This window comes from Chanos chanos, chromosome 2 (genome assembly GCF_902362185.1).
Source record: "Chanos chanos chromosome 2, fChaCha1.1, whole genome shotgun sequence".
NCBI classification, from domain to species: Eukaryota; Metazoa; Chordata; class Actinopteri; order Gonorynchiformes; family Chanidae; genus Chanos; species Chanos chanos.
The window spans coordinates 42,885,267-42,902,281 of NC_044496.1; the positions used below are offsets into that span (position 1 = coordinate 42,885,267).

Consider the following 17,015-nt stretch of genomic DNA (forward strand, 5'->3'; position numbering starts at 1 on the left):
GGTGGTGACAATTACTCTCTGGACCTCTGGGGGGACAGCTCACAGTTAAGAGAGAGTTAGAGAAACGGAGGGTGAAAGAGAGCAAGAATAGAAGAGATAGGAAAACACTGAGAAGGCCAAGACAGGGAGATTGAATAACCACCAAAAAAAAATGCGCTCTGGGCCTTTCAAGGGTGTATCACTCAGACAAACAGAAACATCTGTTTTATTTTTTACAAGCGTAAAGTTATTGAGCAACTGCTAAATTCACATCCATTGTTTCAGGGAGGCGTGAAATGCTTGTGGACCTCTATCATAATTCAAGATGGAGGCCAGCCTGGCTGTAAAGAATGTAGAAAATAACACAGTGGGGAGTGGATTTCAGAGCACATTTGTGCAGCAGATTGTATCAGTGACATTTTAACAAGTGTCACGCTGGTGCTGCACCCTCAGAGACACCTTCTCTGATTATTCTAAATGCATGGTTTCACGAAAATTGTCCGTGTGTGGATTGGAGGGTCTGTAACAGTCATGAAGACTTGCAGAATGTTCCACAGTGTTAATATGTGACTTTATGTATGCTTAACCAGCCTCCTCTTTGAGCTTCAAAGATACATCAAAGGTGTGTGCATGTGTATGCACGTGTGTGTGTGTGTGTGTGTGTGTGTGTGTGCATGTGTGTGTGCGCGTGTGTGCATTTGTGCGTGAGAGGGAGGGAGAGAGAGAGAGAGAGAGAGAGAGAGAGAGTGAGTTTGTTGTGAGAGCCTGCATTTGTTTGCATTTCTCTATCACTGCAATAAAAATTCTAACAGTATAATATATTGGCAAGTGTGTGGCTGTGTTTCCATCCACACATGAGTATTGTATTTGTGCTGGTGTTTGTTGGATTCCTAAAAGAAGCAGAGAATTTTCCCTCCTGCTGGTATTGAACCTGGTAGAGAGTGTGTTCCTCTGAATCCTGTCATTACAGACAGAGCTGCTTCTGCTGCTGCTATTTTACAGCAATTGTCCCCCAGAAGCATGTCACATTTCTCCCTCAATATCTTTTGTCTAAGCACTGGGTACCTCCCAGTTTCTCTCATACCTGTCCTTTCTCTCTCTCGCTCTCTCTCTCTCTCTCTAATGTTGACTTCTTAAGGTAGAAAAGGCATACTCTGGATATCAGTGCCATTATTGTTGTCATATTGGGCATAAAAGTTCTGACAGAAAAAAATGGAGAAAGCTCCATTTTTAAAGAAAAAAAAAAATCCAAAACCCATTGCAACAGAACATGGTGAAAAATCCAGTGTCCTGACGCTCTGTTTTACCTTTTCAAACCTGAGACAAGCCGGCTTTAGCACAGACAGCCTTGTAGCTGAATGTCTATATTTCAGAATGGAAATTCCTATGCCTGCCATTTGGAAACTGCAGCTTTTCAGCACAGAATTTTTCCACAGGAACTCAGAGCTCAGGTCAGCTTGAGAGCTCTACAGTAACACGCTGGTATGTGGCATGTCTATCTATGACCAGGTCCAACCGAGTGAGAAAATAGAGATAATAAGAGGAGTGGTGGAACTGACAGTAACTTGCTCCTAATTAGACTGTCGCCATGGTGCGAAGAGAATGCAGCACTGCAGTTACAGTATGCTGAACAGAATAAAAAAAGCCTTATTATTGGCCTGGGAGAACTTCAGGTCTTGTTGGTGAGAGATGGATTATCATCTACTGAGGTGCTGGAGGGATTCATGGAAGCTCTGAGAAGGTCTGAAACCCTCTGGATCGATATTCCAGGAAGTTCATTTTTCATTCTTATTAAGTACCGTGCAGTTTTCTAGCAGGCCATAGGTGAGACATGGTAGAGTAAGTGATTGTAAATTTTCAGTGATAAAATGTCTATGAGAGGTTTTCATTAAGCTAAAACTCAGACACAGCCAATGGTTAACAATCTAAGAAATACAGTAAAATTTAAATCTTGTTTCCAACGGCAGCCTTTGTGACTATTTTAACTGAAAATGGAGGATACTGGTTGGTTCCTGTGTCTCACTGATATGGAACTTCAGTGTATTTGCTCAACATATTTTATATATATATATATATATATATATATATATATATATATAAAACAGCCAGAAAAACATCTCAGTACAAAGAAAGAACCCTGATAGAACCCTGTAAACCAGATCAAAGGAGAGATCAAAGGGACGACAGATGAAAACGAGGCCACATCTTTGGTAACTCTTATGTGACCTAAAAGCTCATACAAAGACTTACAGCAGAACAGTTCAGATCAGGGGGGTATTCCAAGTATGTGGTTTCATGACTAAACTGGACAAGTCAACTCAGAGTAAGTAGTAAACCTCCTAATAGACGAGCCCTATGGCTTCATTCTCCTAGCAAAACAAAGCCATAGGGCTCCTCTATTATGAGGTTACTACTTATTCTGAATTAATTTATCCGGATTAGTCACTAAACCCCACACTTGGAATACCCCCTCAGACCCCCAGAATGCCAATTTGAGTTCAGCTGAACAGAATGCTGATTCCAAAAAGTTGGGTTACTGTAGAAAGTGGGTTGGCATCACTTCTTACAGCCCAGAATTTCTGAATACACACACTGGGACTGTCACTCTGAGAGTGATGCCAAGGAACTTAAAACTTTCTGTTAAAGAATTATGACTTGTGCTTTTGACATCCTTTGCTCCTTTTGATGCTGAACAATACTCAATGGTCAGATGTTTTTCTAACTTCCAAAAGACAGGTGAACAATTGAATTCCATTATTTTTTATAAACTTTCATAAAATCATCATCACTTATACTTGTGACAGTTTTCACAAATGCTTGAAATTTCTTGGATGCGCTATCTGGGATTACTCGAGTCATACTTTATACTAGTGGATATTATGGCCTAATTCTATGATCATTTTAGGTGAACAGCAATCATTTTCACACATGCACAGTCCTATCCGATATGCACCATCATCACATCTTGATCCTTAGGATGACTATGTCTTTGAAGAATTATAACCAGCAAACAGTCACTCAGTGTAATAATTAATACCTTAACTGACTTTGTTTACCTTAAGCCAAACATAAGCTGTCATGAAACCTGAGGCAAACATTGAGGTCAACATATAGGGCGACATTACTGGAAGGCACAGTATTGTTCTCTGGCACATCAGGGACACCTTAACGTGATTGTTTTTACCTTTCTCTGCCAAATTCTCCTTTACTGATTAGTGAGGTAAGTAGTCTATTTTTATGTGAACAAAACATTTATTAATCAGCTAGGTTTATGAATTATGTCAGCGTTGTGTTAGAAAAGACTTATTTCCACATTTATGTCCAGTACTTATCTAGGGTGATGTGATAAATGTAATAGCTCCTGGCTACACTCCAAATGAATCCATATCCAAGTCTCCCACTTCAAACTGGTCCACTTATCTGTGGTTCTCTGCTTATCATTTCTGAATACAAATGAAGCATTTTGTCATATTAACATTTCCTGTTAAGATGGTTTGTTGATATTTGTTGGTGACTAGAAAGGTGAGGAAAATTGTTTGGATCCTTTGACATACAACGCATCAGTATTTCAAATAAAAAGTTACCAGTGTGACGTTAAGGATGTTAAAACATCCCTCTGTCCAAAAATGATTTTTTAAAATTTTCTCAGGAGGGATAAATGACATGGGTATGGATATGTAAATGAAATGCATCAACATAGTTTCGGTAGAAGTCGAGAAAGTGTTGCTGTTACAACTGACCCGTGATTTTTTCACCTCTGTTTCCCCTACTATGGAAGTTTTGTTTCTTCACGTTTATGCAGCCAGGCATGAGTGTTGCATGGCCAGTCATGCATTCTTTCAAGACAAAGCAGAAAACAGAGAGGCTTCCTTATGTTCTGAGTCATTTGGGGACAAACTTGGTGACTGTGACTAACTTATTGTGTAAAGTCAATTGGCAGCAGCTGTGGATGTCAAAACGAGTGATGTTCCACATTTACTGAACCTTGTTCAGCCACAGACTACAAATGCCTTTTGACAAAACAGAAATGTCCAGACCAGCAAGCAAGGCCAGAGCACAAAGCACTGGCCATTCTTCACAGCTTTTAAAAGAAATAAGCCATTAGCACAGCTTTAAACACAATAAAAAAAGTGACGATAAATCAAATCTAACTGACGTCTGCATAATACACAGTCTTGTTATATTAGAACCAGTATGTTCTAAGGCAGATATTGATTACAATGCTGTACTTAAATAGCAACAAGAAGTAGTTTGATTCAGAAAATGGAATTGGAGGGAAATGAATCCTTTGAACTGCCTAGGATGCTGTTCCACAGAATGTAATAGAGGATCTGAAGAGCCCTCACCTGAGCACACAGGTGTAGAAGCCGTTGTCTTCCAACTCAGCAGAGCGAAACCAGATAGAGTCTCCCTCCTTACTGAGCCTGTGGCCTGAAAAGATGATGGGCTCCTCTGAATCACCCTTGTTCTTGTACCAGATTAGCCGAAGTTTGGCGTTCTGGGCCATGCTGTAGTTGGTGCGGATGTAGCTGTAGAAGAGTGCACACTTTACTCGCAGTGGTTCCCCAGCTAGCACCTGGTATGTCTTCAGATCCACAGACCAATCGATGCAGCCATCCACTGATAGGACATAAGATAAAACATGAAGAAGTTGAATTATATGATCTATTCCATCTCCAGCAGCAAGAGCACTTCAAAAACTTGACAACCAGCATCTACACCAATATCCAGCATCTACACAGAAACAGAATACTTTCCTGTAAGTAATGACATAACTTATTGTATGTTTTCTAAATGTCTTCAACATACTAAAAACAAGTCATCATCAGCAATATACTATATTCTGCCCCTCTATTGGTAAAACTGGTAATGTTTCAGCAAATATTTTAAACTGACTGAGGTCAACATCTGAAGTCATACATGTTTCTTACACTTAAATAAAAAGACCACAGGGAAGAATTCATTAAGCACAGTGATGTAGAAGCAGTGTGTAATGAACAGTAAGGAGTACTAGAGACCAGGTTTGATGCAAAATAGAAGCAGAGCAGTCTCACTTCTGCCTGCCATTATCACGATCGAGACATTATCCACGTGGCTTGCCCATTTGGGGTTTTTGATTGCATCCTTGAGTTGGTGCTCTGTGAGCTGAAAAAAATTTTGGGCTCTTCTAAGCAATTTATATGGATCTTATGTGTGCTCCCACCCATAGGTGATGTGTATGAAGCTATGGGAGGCTCTCAACAGAGGAAGTTAGTCAAGATACTCTGAGAGTAGCTAAGTTTCTCAAGCTGCCTAACACACTCAGACAATAGAGGATGACAGCCAAAGTTGCAGAAGGTCATTATGCATACTGCATAAGAAGAAAGCCCAGCAAGTGCACGGATGCAAAATGACATGGGATATTCTGAGGCAGTCCATCTCTTGTCCAACTTAGGTTGAGAACTTCCCTGTTAATTACAAGGCTAGTACTAAGTATACTTGACAATGGCTGAAAAATCAGTGATGTTTTTACATGAAACTGAGCAACATAAGACGGATCGACAAGCTTATATACGAAGTACCTGCTTACTTGCTAATTTGCATCTGATTAAAGGTCCATGCTAAAACTAAAAAAATGTGACCCAAAGCTCTTTAGTAGCTCTTTTTAAATTATCATATTTAAATTGCCCTCTTCCAATTAGTCTGTGTGCCTATGTGTGTGTGTGTGCGTGTGTGTGTGTGTGTGTGTGTGTGTGCCCCACTGTGCCTTAGCCTAACAAATTTTAAATGTCACGTCTAGATTTAAAACAGCAGTCGAGCCATATTGCTCTCCTATGACATCAGAAGCACTTTTATAGTCCTCCAGCTTTTCATTTAGATGAGAGGAGAAATATGAAACTCCTTCAAAAAAGCATCAGTCCATCAGCGCTAACCATACTAATTTATATGCAATTACAGTGGTGTTTGTATGTCTGCTTCGACTTGTCTCTCAGCCTCCTTCATGTCACATAAATATTTTTTACATTCAAAACCCATCCCCATTATATATGAGAAGCACTGCCACTATTGGCAATTTATGGTATGGATTTTGGTATATACATTTAGCTCGATCAATTTTTGTCATGCTGCTTTGAAATGAATCCAGTGGAGACAGCGTTGGAAAGAAAAATGGGAGTAGAGTGATATCCATCATTCATGGGGAAAGAGAAGGGGAGGAGATTGAGGTTTGGGAGATGATCTGACAATTTCATCCCCCTGCATTCACACTCGCACACCCATGAGATACAAACAAGGTGCAGCAGGAGTGAAATGTGTTAATGTGGTCCACTGTGATGTGTTGGCTTTCAGACAAAGAGTCACAACAGAAAATGCACAAGTAATCCATTGCATAAAGAGGCGCCAACGAGGCAGCCCATACGTTGCCCCAGGGTTAGGTTGGTCAAACTTTTCTTCAGTTATTTCATGCACCTAAGCAACGGGGTTAATAGAGGAGACCCATTAATTGCCATGCCACTTGCCCGCTAGCATGCTAAGGCATGCTGTTCCAACTGGCTGGAGCTATTGTTGCGCCATCTCCTGTTTTGAGTGGAGCCTTCTTAATGTGTTGCATATGGATGTGGCCTAAATTTGAGACAGAGTAGAAAATAGCCCCAGAAAAATGTGATGTTAAGACAGGAGGTTGTACTGTGTACACAAATAAGGAAGCTGAGATATGTAGCCTACACAGTGCCTAATTGACCTCCACTACAAAGTACTAGTATAGTTCAGCAGCACTGTTTATCACGCACAGCCAGGGACTCTAGAATGGTCAAGTATTCTGTAGAGGAATCATTAAGAAGTCTCCTAAGTTTTATATATTTATTTTTTTGATATAAAATAATGTTAATAAAGATGATCTAGGGTGTGAACTGGCACTCTGAGTGCGAATGTATCTCTTTTCTGTGTATTTCAGATACAGGAACATGGGTGATACGCACCCACAAACACATGCACTCACGCACGTATGCACGCAACCACACACATACACTTTCCACTTCCTCCTTCCATCTCTATCCCATCTTTCTTCCACATTTCTGAACTGTTCAGCTCTTGCGAACCTCAGATCCCCCTACTTCTACAACCCTAGCCGCTACCAAAATACACTGTGAAATCCATTGAAGAGCCCAGTGCCTGCTGCAATAATAATAGCTTGACCTGGCTGCCGCACACTGGCCAAGTCTATCATGAAGCAGTGTAGCAATTTCAGCCATGACAGCTGAGAGGGGTAAAAAAAGTCAATGTCAGAGCTATAGCCTTCCAAATACTTTGTGCTGATGTGCAATTTCAGTCCCGACTTGCATTTGATAGCTTGTTTATTATTTCTCGGGAATGTGAATGAACAGCTTACAGTGGACATGTATCTTTACACAGGTATAAATGGGAGTAAAAGAGGGGGTGGGGGACAGTAGGGGTGGTTATGGCCATTTCAATATGGCTCCCGAAATGAGTTATTCTCAGGCGCAGACAAAACCAATCTTATCAGAGAGAAATAAATATGGAAATGCACAGTGGGTTATTGCCCTCTCTGCATGCGATTGAGCCAGCACGGCAGTTTATCAGGGCACAACTTGTAGGGCGTTTTAAATAAATCGACTTGACCACAGTGGCACCGCCACACCACAAACCGGATTTGAATTTATTCACAGTGTCACCGCCATAAAGACTGAGTAAGGGAGATTTGATGAGGTATTACACTGTTTTGTTTTCAAGTCTCTGGAATTTGAATATGACTGTGGCGCACACAATAAATCTCATCTTTTGTTGATGCATTTGGACTTAACAAAAGTCAAGGGATACTAGATGAGGCAAAATTGTTTATTGTTGTGAAAAAAAAAAGATATCAGCAATGTTTGGAGCATATTGCTACTTTGCTTATGCATTAACAACCACACTGCAATATAGAAGGTTAACAAGAATAGAATTTAGAGTAGGAAGACTCATTTTTGTAAAAAACAAAGGAACTAAACACTCAATAATCCAGATTCATAGATTTATACTTAGCTGACAATAAACGATTAATCTGAGGAAACAACATGGCCATCTGGTCATCTTTTGCTAGTGAATACTTCAGATGTGTGAGCCTAAAATAAAAGTCTCAGAAGACACAAATTCACAAAAACACACGAATCACAAACACTCTTCATTAGCCATCATGCAAAAAAAAAAAACAAAAAAAAACTTTGTTATGAATAATGTGAGGTATATTTGACAGACATTCTGGGATTAATAAACAATCAGTCAGTGACTGATGTGAATATGATTAATCTGAATTATCTGTTGGAAGACATTGAAGATCTAAAGAAAACACAGGCAGATTGAAGATGCAGGCAGACATTATTACAGCTAAAAGCAAATATACCAATGTGAAAAAATATCTAACATCTACAGTGAATGAATGGATGAATAATGAGTGAAAACCATGATCTCATCAGAAAGAACTGTATTTAAAAGGGGTTTTTGTCTTGTTCATTAACTGTTAATATTGCTATTAAATGATCTCATATTGGAATTCCTGTATTTATCCATGCACATAATTATAAATTTTCTCCAAACTGGCGTAGAACATTGTACGTCATCATATTGTCCTCATGATTTGCTTTATTTACAAAAAAGGTTACCCCAAAACAAAACATAGTATTTTCACCAGGTGAGGAATGTATAGAAAAGCACTGTTTCATTCAATCTCACCACTCGCTGAGGGGGGAGACAGAGAGAGAGAGAGAGAGAGAGAGAGAAAGAGAGAGAGAGAGAGAGAGAGAGAGAGAGAGGGGGAGAGAGTGATATAAGACAGGGGGAAAAAACTGAAATGATTGGCCATGTCATGGTCTATGGGAAAATCAAAAGCAATTCCATCTTGACTTTTACTTGGATAACAACCCCATTACTACTTGTTCCAGTGGTTTTCGATTTGAGCTCACGGTAAGAGGGCTACAAAAATCAGGTCACAGTGCCACATTCAGATGGTAATGATATTGAAATTTGGGAAGTAATCGTGTCAGCTTGGAAAAAAAAAAATCTGAAATGCATCATAATAAGAAGAAATGACTTTCATTTCAGATTGTAGGAAAACAAATTACCTTGCGGGTTTACCATAATAATCCTTAAGGAATTGATGTCAATAAAACAAGACAAAAAGAACTTGATGTTTCCTATCCAAATTGTCTAGTTTACTTCAGAGAGATGTGTAGACAACTTTGTACTCTACCAATTCAAATATGCTGGCGACTCTGTTCTATTTTAAGAGAGATAGGAGATGTTATGAACAAAAATGGAAGTAGAGCGTATAAGGAATAGAAAGGTAAAAAGAGCAAGGGATGGTTAAACCAAATTATTTCAATGTCAGCAAGCATATGCTAAAAATTTGAGAACAGAAGAGAGATGGAAAATGGCGAGATGATGGAGAACACAAAAGAGTCAGAGTAGGAGGTGAGAAAAGAAAGAGAGAGAGAGAGAGAGAGAGAGAGAGAGAGAGAGAGAGAGAGATTTAAATCATGCCACAAGACAACTGATGAATGTCTGTATATCTGGCAGCTTAAGATTGAGTCTAACTCAAAGTGCTGGAGTAATAAAATGTGCACAAAGGACAGTAATTGCCTGGAGTTGATTTCTGTTGACAGAAATAGATTTGCATTGTGTTCTGCTGCATGCTGTTTTTCTCATCCTGCTAAGCTTGGCTTTTCCAAGAACCTCACACACTAGTCGCAGCTAGGAAACTCACGGCAGTTTGTCCTGTCACTCAAACTTTGATCGACTATGCAGAAAGAACATTTTAAGTTCAATTGATTTGTTAGGTCCAAAACATAGGAAAAATAGATATGAGAAGAGCTCAACATGAAAGAATGTAAAAGAGTAATATATATGCGATCAGTTATTACAGCTGTGAAAATAAAACAGATTTGCATTGCAGGGAGGATAAAAGCCTATGTTAACCCTTTTTTTATCACTCCCCTCCCCCTCTTCAATTCTGAATTTTTTTAGCTGAGGGTGATGCAGCAGAACTGGAAAAGGGAAACAGAGCTGTGCTTAGTTATCTCTGGGTCCTGTGAGGAGCTTCCTTCCAGTCAAATCGAGTGTGTTCCCAAATCAGAGGCATTACTCTCTGAGGAACTTTATCCATCCTGTGTTCTCTCACTTTAAACTTCATTTGTCACAGTGCCACTGACATGTACAGAATGGCCTTGGATTTCGTCAGTTCTCAGCTGTATGGTGTTTTATTATTCTCTCTCTCTCTCTCTCTCTCTCTCTCTCTCTCTCCCTCCCTCACACACACAAACAAACACACACACACACACACACACACACACAGAGACACTCAGGTATGTTAATACACAAAAATACATACCTACACACCTCTACAAACTGACCTCCTCTCCCACACACACACAGGCATGCATGCCCATACACACGCATGCATGCACGCACACGCACACACACACATGCACGCACACACGAACCTCCCTGATGTATTTCTTGCTGGCTGGGAGCCAGACCAGGTTGCTTTATTTTACTTGTCATTAATAAAGAGAAGTGGCCTGCACCTGGCTACTGACAAGGGCCCGCTGAGAGAGAGAGAGAGAGAGAGAGAGAGAGAGATACAATGGTGGATACGCTCTATACTTAATGAACTACTCCAAACTTGTGTTGTCATGTTGCTGCTGACGGCCTGCCACTTCCTCTTGGTTACTGCTCCTTTTTCTCCTTGCTGTGAATCACAGCTAGAATGACATTTTGCCTAGGACAAGCAATCAGACCAAAGGGAGAAGGAGCAGTGAACACTATTTTCTTTCCCCTTCCTTTTGAATTAGGAGGCATTATGTATGTCTTATAACATGCTCAGTATGGTTTGCTGTATTATCCATCTGTTCAACTCACATTGTAATCATATGAGGCACCAGACATAAGCTATCAATCATGATTAATATATGACATTAAATATGATAGGTCAATCAATTTCTCATTTCCATTTACATGTATTTCTGTTAGTGGATACTTTTGTATTTTCCTGCAAATAGTTTCAGGCTATAAGATGCTAAAAATCATGGAGTGTACTGTACTGAAAGCATCAGTGACATGAAAAAATTCTCTTTAAAAATGCTTAACACAAGCACAAAAACCTCCAAGAATCAATAACATGCACCACGCCACAGAGGAAGAATTAATCCATTCAGAATCCCTCAGACATTATGTCAATAAAGGAAGCATTTGAAAGATAACACAGGATTAAGGTTTACCTTCTCTCTTTCCCGGCTACAGGATGACATCACTTTGCCATTTTGCAAGGCAAACAGTCATGTGAAGTGACGGCTGTGCTTATCAACACGAGGATAAATTACAAGATGTCAGTCCTCAGTTAATATGACACTGGACAGCATACACAAATTCTGAGCAATCTGCCCTCCTGCAAATTCTCCTCTGCCAATTAATGCCAAAGGAATGATAGATTCCCAGGTGTTTAACATATCCAAGGCCTACAGAGAGCAGCTTTTGTAATCATTATGTAATAGGCCTAATGAAATAGGCAAACATGATGAAATCTTCTCAGAATTGGAGTGTGCTAATTATCTGAAAAGTCAACTGCCTCTCAGACACAAAGAACGGAATGCTTGGGCGGTGAGCTTGATATGGAAACCTATCCGACACCAGGGATATTTACAGAGGCACTTGGCACAGGGATCCCAGCCAGTCAAACAAAGCTTTTCATCTCCTGTGCGTGCACCAAGGTCCTCCAAATGCTCCCAATTAGTTTTATCGTTCTAAAACTTCAGGACTGACTGTTTTTTTTTTTTCTTTCTGTCTGTGCCACTTTTCTCTGATGCGGGTGTCCCTGAAGTAAGAGGCACTAAGAGTCCAAATCACAACTTGGCAGTGGAGAGGGAGTTAAGTCACCTTGACTACCTGCTGCTTGGGTCACTGGATTGTCTTACTGACCTGACCACTGCAAACCTGCCAACACCAGTCAGCTAATGACATGGACATATAGCCAAGTAAAAATTCAAGGTTGTGGAATTCAAGAATTTTCCTTCGTGAACTTTGTAGTAACTGACATTACAGCAAGAATTGATGAATTTGTAAATCGTAATCATGAAATAACCTTTTTTCTTCTATTGTGCTAAAACCAGATGCGCTAAGGTTAGTTAATTATGTACAACAATAAGCTTCAAGAAAAATACAAAACTTAAATGACTTAAACCAAATTTCTGTGATTCTTTTGTTCAGTCACAATTTTGTAAATGAACCCAGATAGTTGGAAAAGCATGGCTGGACAAAGAAAAAAAAATCTTTATCTGGCTGGCTCTGAAAGTCAGTCAGATGTTACCAAACAAATGTATTCACACAACAACAGGTGTCCATTTAAATTACTCAGTCTCTAAGTTACGGCTGTAACTGAAAAAGACATTCCACACAGACTTAGGATAACAGGTGATAACATTTTTTTAGTCCTCTCAGTTTGAGATATACAAAGCAGTAGCCAAACAAAACAAAACTAGTTTCTTATTTTGTACCTGCTAAACATCATTGTTAGGGATAGCATGAGAAACCTAAAGTGTCCAACTTGTCCAGCTTTCATCATTCCCATCTTTATTCATATCATTACGTTTTAATGTGCAAACCCATTCATAATTTGATAGATGCAAGTATGAATTCATGGGTTCAAAATTTTAAATGCATGCCTTTATACGACAGTTAGCCAATAGCAATTGTACCTAGCAACCTGCCAAAATTTAAATATCCCCAAGCTGGCTTCCCCATATAAAAAGTTCTACTGATGACTCTGGTATACAAGTAGTCTTCCACCACAACATGGGTTTTTGACCATATAGGTTAATAATAATAAGCATCAGTGTGTAAATATTTCAAACTTGAATGTGTCAGGCTCTGTTTGACCTACAGGTCTCAAATTTGCTCAGTGACCCCAAGCCCATGGCCCTATGGGCCCCTATTAGACAGTCTCCTGAAGGCTATTATGAGCCTGGATCATTTAAATGTCGATTGCCTTCCTTCTTTCCTTCATATCTCCTTCTCTACTGGTCACGGCGTTTGTGTCGTCACACAGCCCAGGCCATGACCAGCTGCAGAAAATGTATTATGGTAGAAGTTACAGTTTTGAAAATGGTAACATTTTGAAAATGGAGATAAGAAGAAAAGTTTTTAGATTTTTTTTTTCTTCTTCTTCATCTTCTTACATTTGCGCATGAAATATTTTGACTTTGGCATGTTAGACTGGTGGGAATTTGAATTATTATTTCTTGGTCAGCTCTTTGTGATTTTTGCAAAATTAGAAATTTGAACATTTTGTATGGCACCTATCAGCCACTCATATCAATAAGTTATTACATCAGTGGTTGCAGTTTATGTTATCACTTGGAAAATCATTAGGCTGTCATCATTAGATCGTCCAATTTATTATTTTACCCACTTTTAAAACATCACACAGTTATGGGTTACAATTTAATGTATAATCCGCTATTATTACATTATTGGTTGCTACAAAGCTCACTTTAAAATAAAAGATATTTATTTTTTGTTTGCTTGTTTGTTTTAACTTTTTTTTCTTAAACAGCAGACAACAGGTAATAGCTATACAATTTTATTAAGCTTTCAGTGTTTGATAAATTAACAGTAGAATTACAGTCACATTGCCTCAGTGTTGCTAGCAGTACTCTTCCAACTTCAGATTATAGTCTAATGTAAATAGTGTCCTATACTGCACACTGCAGGGATAAACATCAAACAAAATCAGTGTCCACAGATGTTTAATGTAGAGAAGAAATTTCTATTGTGTTGTAAATACAGAGAAAGGACATCATCAGAGCATTACCCTTTTTGTGATGAAAGGTATAATGACAGCACTGTTGAATTACTGTTTAACTCTACCCACTGCAGAAATCAATAAGATTCACTCGAGAGTGCTTCTCAACATTCAGTGCTGGACTAAAAAGATAAGCAGCATCAACTGAAATATGTTGTTTTTCAAGCAGACTCTGGCCATCCCCAACCCCCTCCACCAGTACCACCACCGTCCCTCAGCGAGCCAAGGCTTTGCCTCATATTATCCGTGTTATATGGAGATCTGCCCCACCCGACATCAACATCCTCATTAGCTTGGTACTTCTCTGGAGATGTTTCGTTTTTCTCTTTGAGCTGGAGCGGATGCCAGCACCAGTGCCAGAGAGTGTCCGAAAGAGTGCTTTCATATGCAGCCAGCCCTCATAATTCAAGGACAATTTAACATTGCCCCACAGGCATAACCACAACTCCCACCAACATATCCTGCAGAACCACCTCTGACTGTATTACCATGGACCAGCCAACCTTGACTGGCATGTAAAAACACCCAGTAACCTCAAAACCTCTGAAAGCTCAACGGTTCTGAAGTATTGCAATGAAAAACAAACAAACAAACAGACAAACAAAAAACCCTGGAGAGAGTGTGATGTTGTTCAAGTGACTCTTGTAAATGTAGCTAAATTTGAAAAAAAAAAAAAAAAATAGCATAAGCTCACTATTTTTCACACACTTGTCCAGTGCTTAAAAGAGTTCATTAAAAATCATAGGTCTTCATGAGGTGGTATTTGAGAAGACAGAATATTTAACAGAACCAATAGTTAAATAATAAGCATAGGCATTAAATAGCAATTTTTACACAGAGTTCATTACGGTAGCTCACTATCTCTGCATGTGCTAATGTGTTCGGTCCATTAGCTAAGGCTCTGCATTGTTTCCAAAAATAAATAAAAGCTATGCTTTCTCCCACCTCTCTCTGTAAGGTTTTCTTTAGCTAGTGATATAATTTACACCATGAATTTCTTCCCGCTGTATGGTATTATGTATCTATTTAGCAATGACATCCACAGTGCGACTGAGTGCACCTGTTTCTTTTTGCTTTGCAAGATAATGAGACAACAAGCCGGCCTAATTGCTAATTCTCCCTGTGGAAGCGCACAAGTTTACACTGATCAAAACGAATAAGATACTCCTGTGTGCTCCCATGATAGTCCTTATAAATCATTTGCATATTCAGTTTCTGCTCCAAATATAAGCAAAACAGGTTTAGCCTAGATGAATGTATTTGGATTCACAGTCATTAAACAAGCAAAGACAAAAAAAAAAAAAAAAATGAGTGTATTTATGCTCTTTTTATTAAATATTTGCCTGCACATGCTCACTATTGTGTATTTTCTATAATGTATGTATGTGAAAGTAATTACATCAGGATTTTTTTTTCAGATTATGAAACATTTCAAAGTATTTCAGTAAAATGAGTCATATACACAAGTGTGTCTATCAGACTCTAGGTAATGTGGTTAGCCAATTTGCAAAGTGTACACAGCATATTCTACAAATCCAAGTTTGTTTGGAAATGGTATGAACTCAGCAATGAACCACTGGATTCAGTAGATCATTTCATAACCATGCACAGAATAAGATTTGATTCGGGGAGCACAGCCTGCCACTGTCTGGAGGTAATTGGGAGGTAGAGATTCTGTGGCTATGTGACAGTGCAGTGCTGGCAAGACAACTGCCTCCATACAGAGGACAATGTGTCACTCTGATGACACCAAGTGCAGATATGTAGCGGCCAGACAAAGAAAGAGCAAGGGAAGGGCGAAGGACGGCCGGAGACATACACAAAGAGAAAAGAGGACAGGGAGAGAAAGACAGCCTGAGGCCGAGGGTCGCCAACGCTGACTGACCAACAGATGCAAGGGACTTGATGAATGGTGAGAGAGGGATCTAAATAGAAGAACAAGATATAAAGGACATATAAAATGAAACAGGAAACGGAGACACACGCACACAAACACACACACACACACACAGAGAGAGAGAGAGAGAGGGAGGAAAAGGTGAGTAGGAAAGAAGAGGGCAGTGCTGAGAGGAAACAGATGGAGCAGTTCCACCATCCTCCTTCCCATCCCTCGCTCCGAGGTCCCCGCTCATACTGACACTCGTGCCATACCTGGTCTTTCACACACACGCACTACTACACACTAACAAGTCTGACAATAGGCAGCAAGGATTAGCTTCACATTACAGTTGCATGGCATAACCTCACTACACGCCACACAGTCGTATGCACCTGCGACTGAATAGAATTGCTGTCAGTTCTTGGCAGCAAGTCAAGTCCCCTATCTCTCTTGGACCTGATGTGAGTGACAGTCATTATGGAGAGTTGGTTCTCCAGCATATTATGTAACGGTGTGTTTAATACTTCACAGTTGGAAGTGCTGGCTGATATTAATAATAATAAAGAGGGTTTGCAAACCCAATGCAATGCTAAAGTGGTACAGTGTCCTCCTTGCCTGCTGATGCCACTCCAAAGTATTCATTAGAGACCAAAGAAAGAATGCAAGCTTTTGCTTACACAAGTCTACAGAGAGAGAGAGAGAGAGAGAGAGAGAAAAACTCTTCATTTCCGATGGGATCTAATCTGTGTGCAAGCTGCACCAGCTGCAATCAGATAGCTTTTTTCCTCTCTCTCTGCTGGAAAAGCTCAGTCATCAGACCTTTGTCAGACGAAGAGCGCCAGCAACTGAAAGGTTCTGTCAGTTATCTGATAAGGGCTGCAGATGTTTTCTAGCCCCGTCATTCAGCATCAATAAAAGATTTGGCTGCCTGGCGTCCACCTGAAGATTCTGCCACCTACCCAGTAGTTCATAATGGACACTGGATGGCCTTATCTGAGCTGGACTTTATCTGCAACTGTAGGAAAATATTCCAGTCTTTTGCAGGGCACTCATCTATAGGGTCACCAATGCATTTCACATATCTCCACAAGGTTGGGTTAAAGTGACTCTGTTTCCAATAGATTTCAAGGTCTGACTAAGACAAAGTAAAAAAGCTAAGATTTAAGATTAAAATTTATATTCTGGAATATAAATAATGATGGTCTAGATGAAAAGAGATTGTTTCTGCTGTCAGGATGCTATACAAAGGTTTTAATAGTTTACATTTAACAATGGACACTCCTGGAAAATGTTTGACTAGATATATTTATTATATATATATATATATAT

General features: G+C 39.6%; 1 protein-coding gene across 1 annotated transcript in view; it reads right to left on the reverse strand.

Moving 5' to 3' along the window:
• The window catches only part of il1rapl2 (interleukin 1 receptor accessory protein-like 2), a 166,619-nt gene that overhangs the window by 71,870 nt on the left and 77,734 nt on the right, over positions 1–17,015 (reverse strand). The window contains exon 2 of the mRNA XM_030766535.1: positions 4,326–4,599. Coding sequence (XP_030622395.1) covers positions 4,326–4,599 — 274 coding nt within the window. The remainder of the gene's footprint in view (positions 1–4,325; positions 4,600–17,015) is intronic.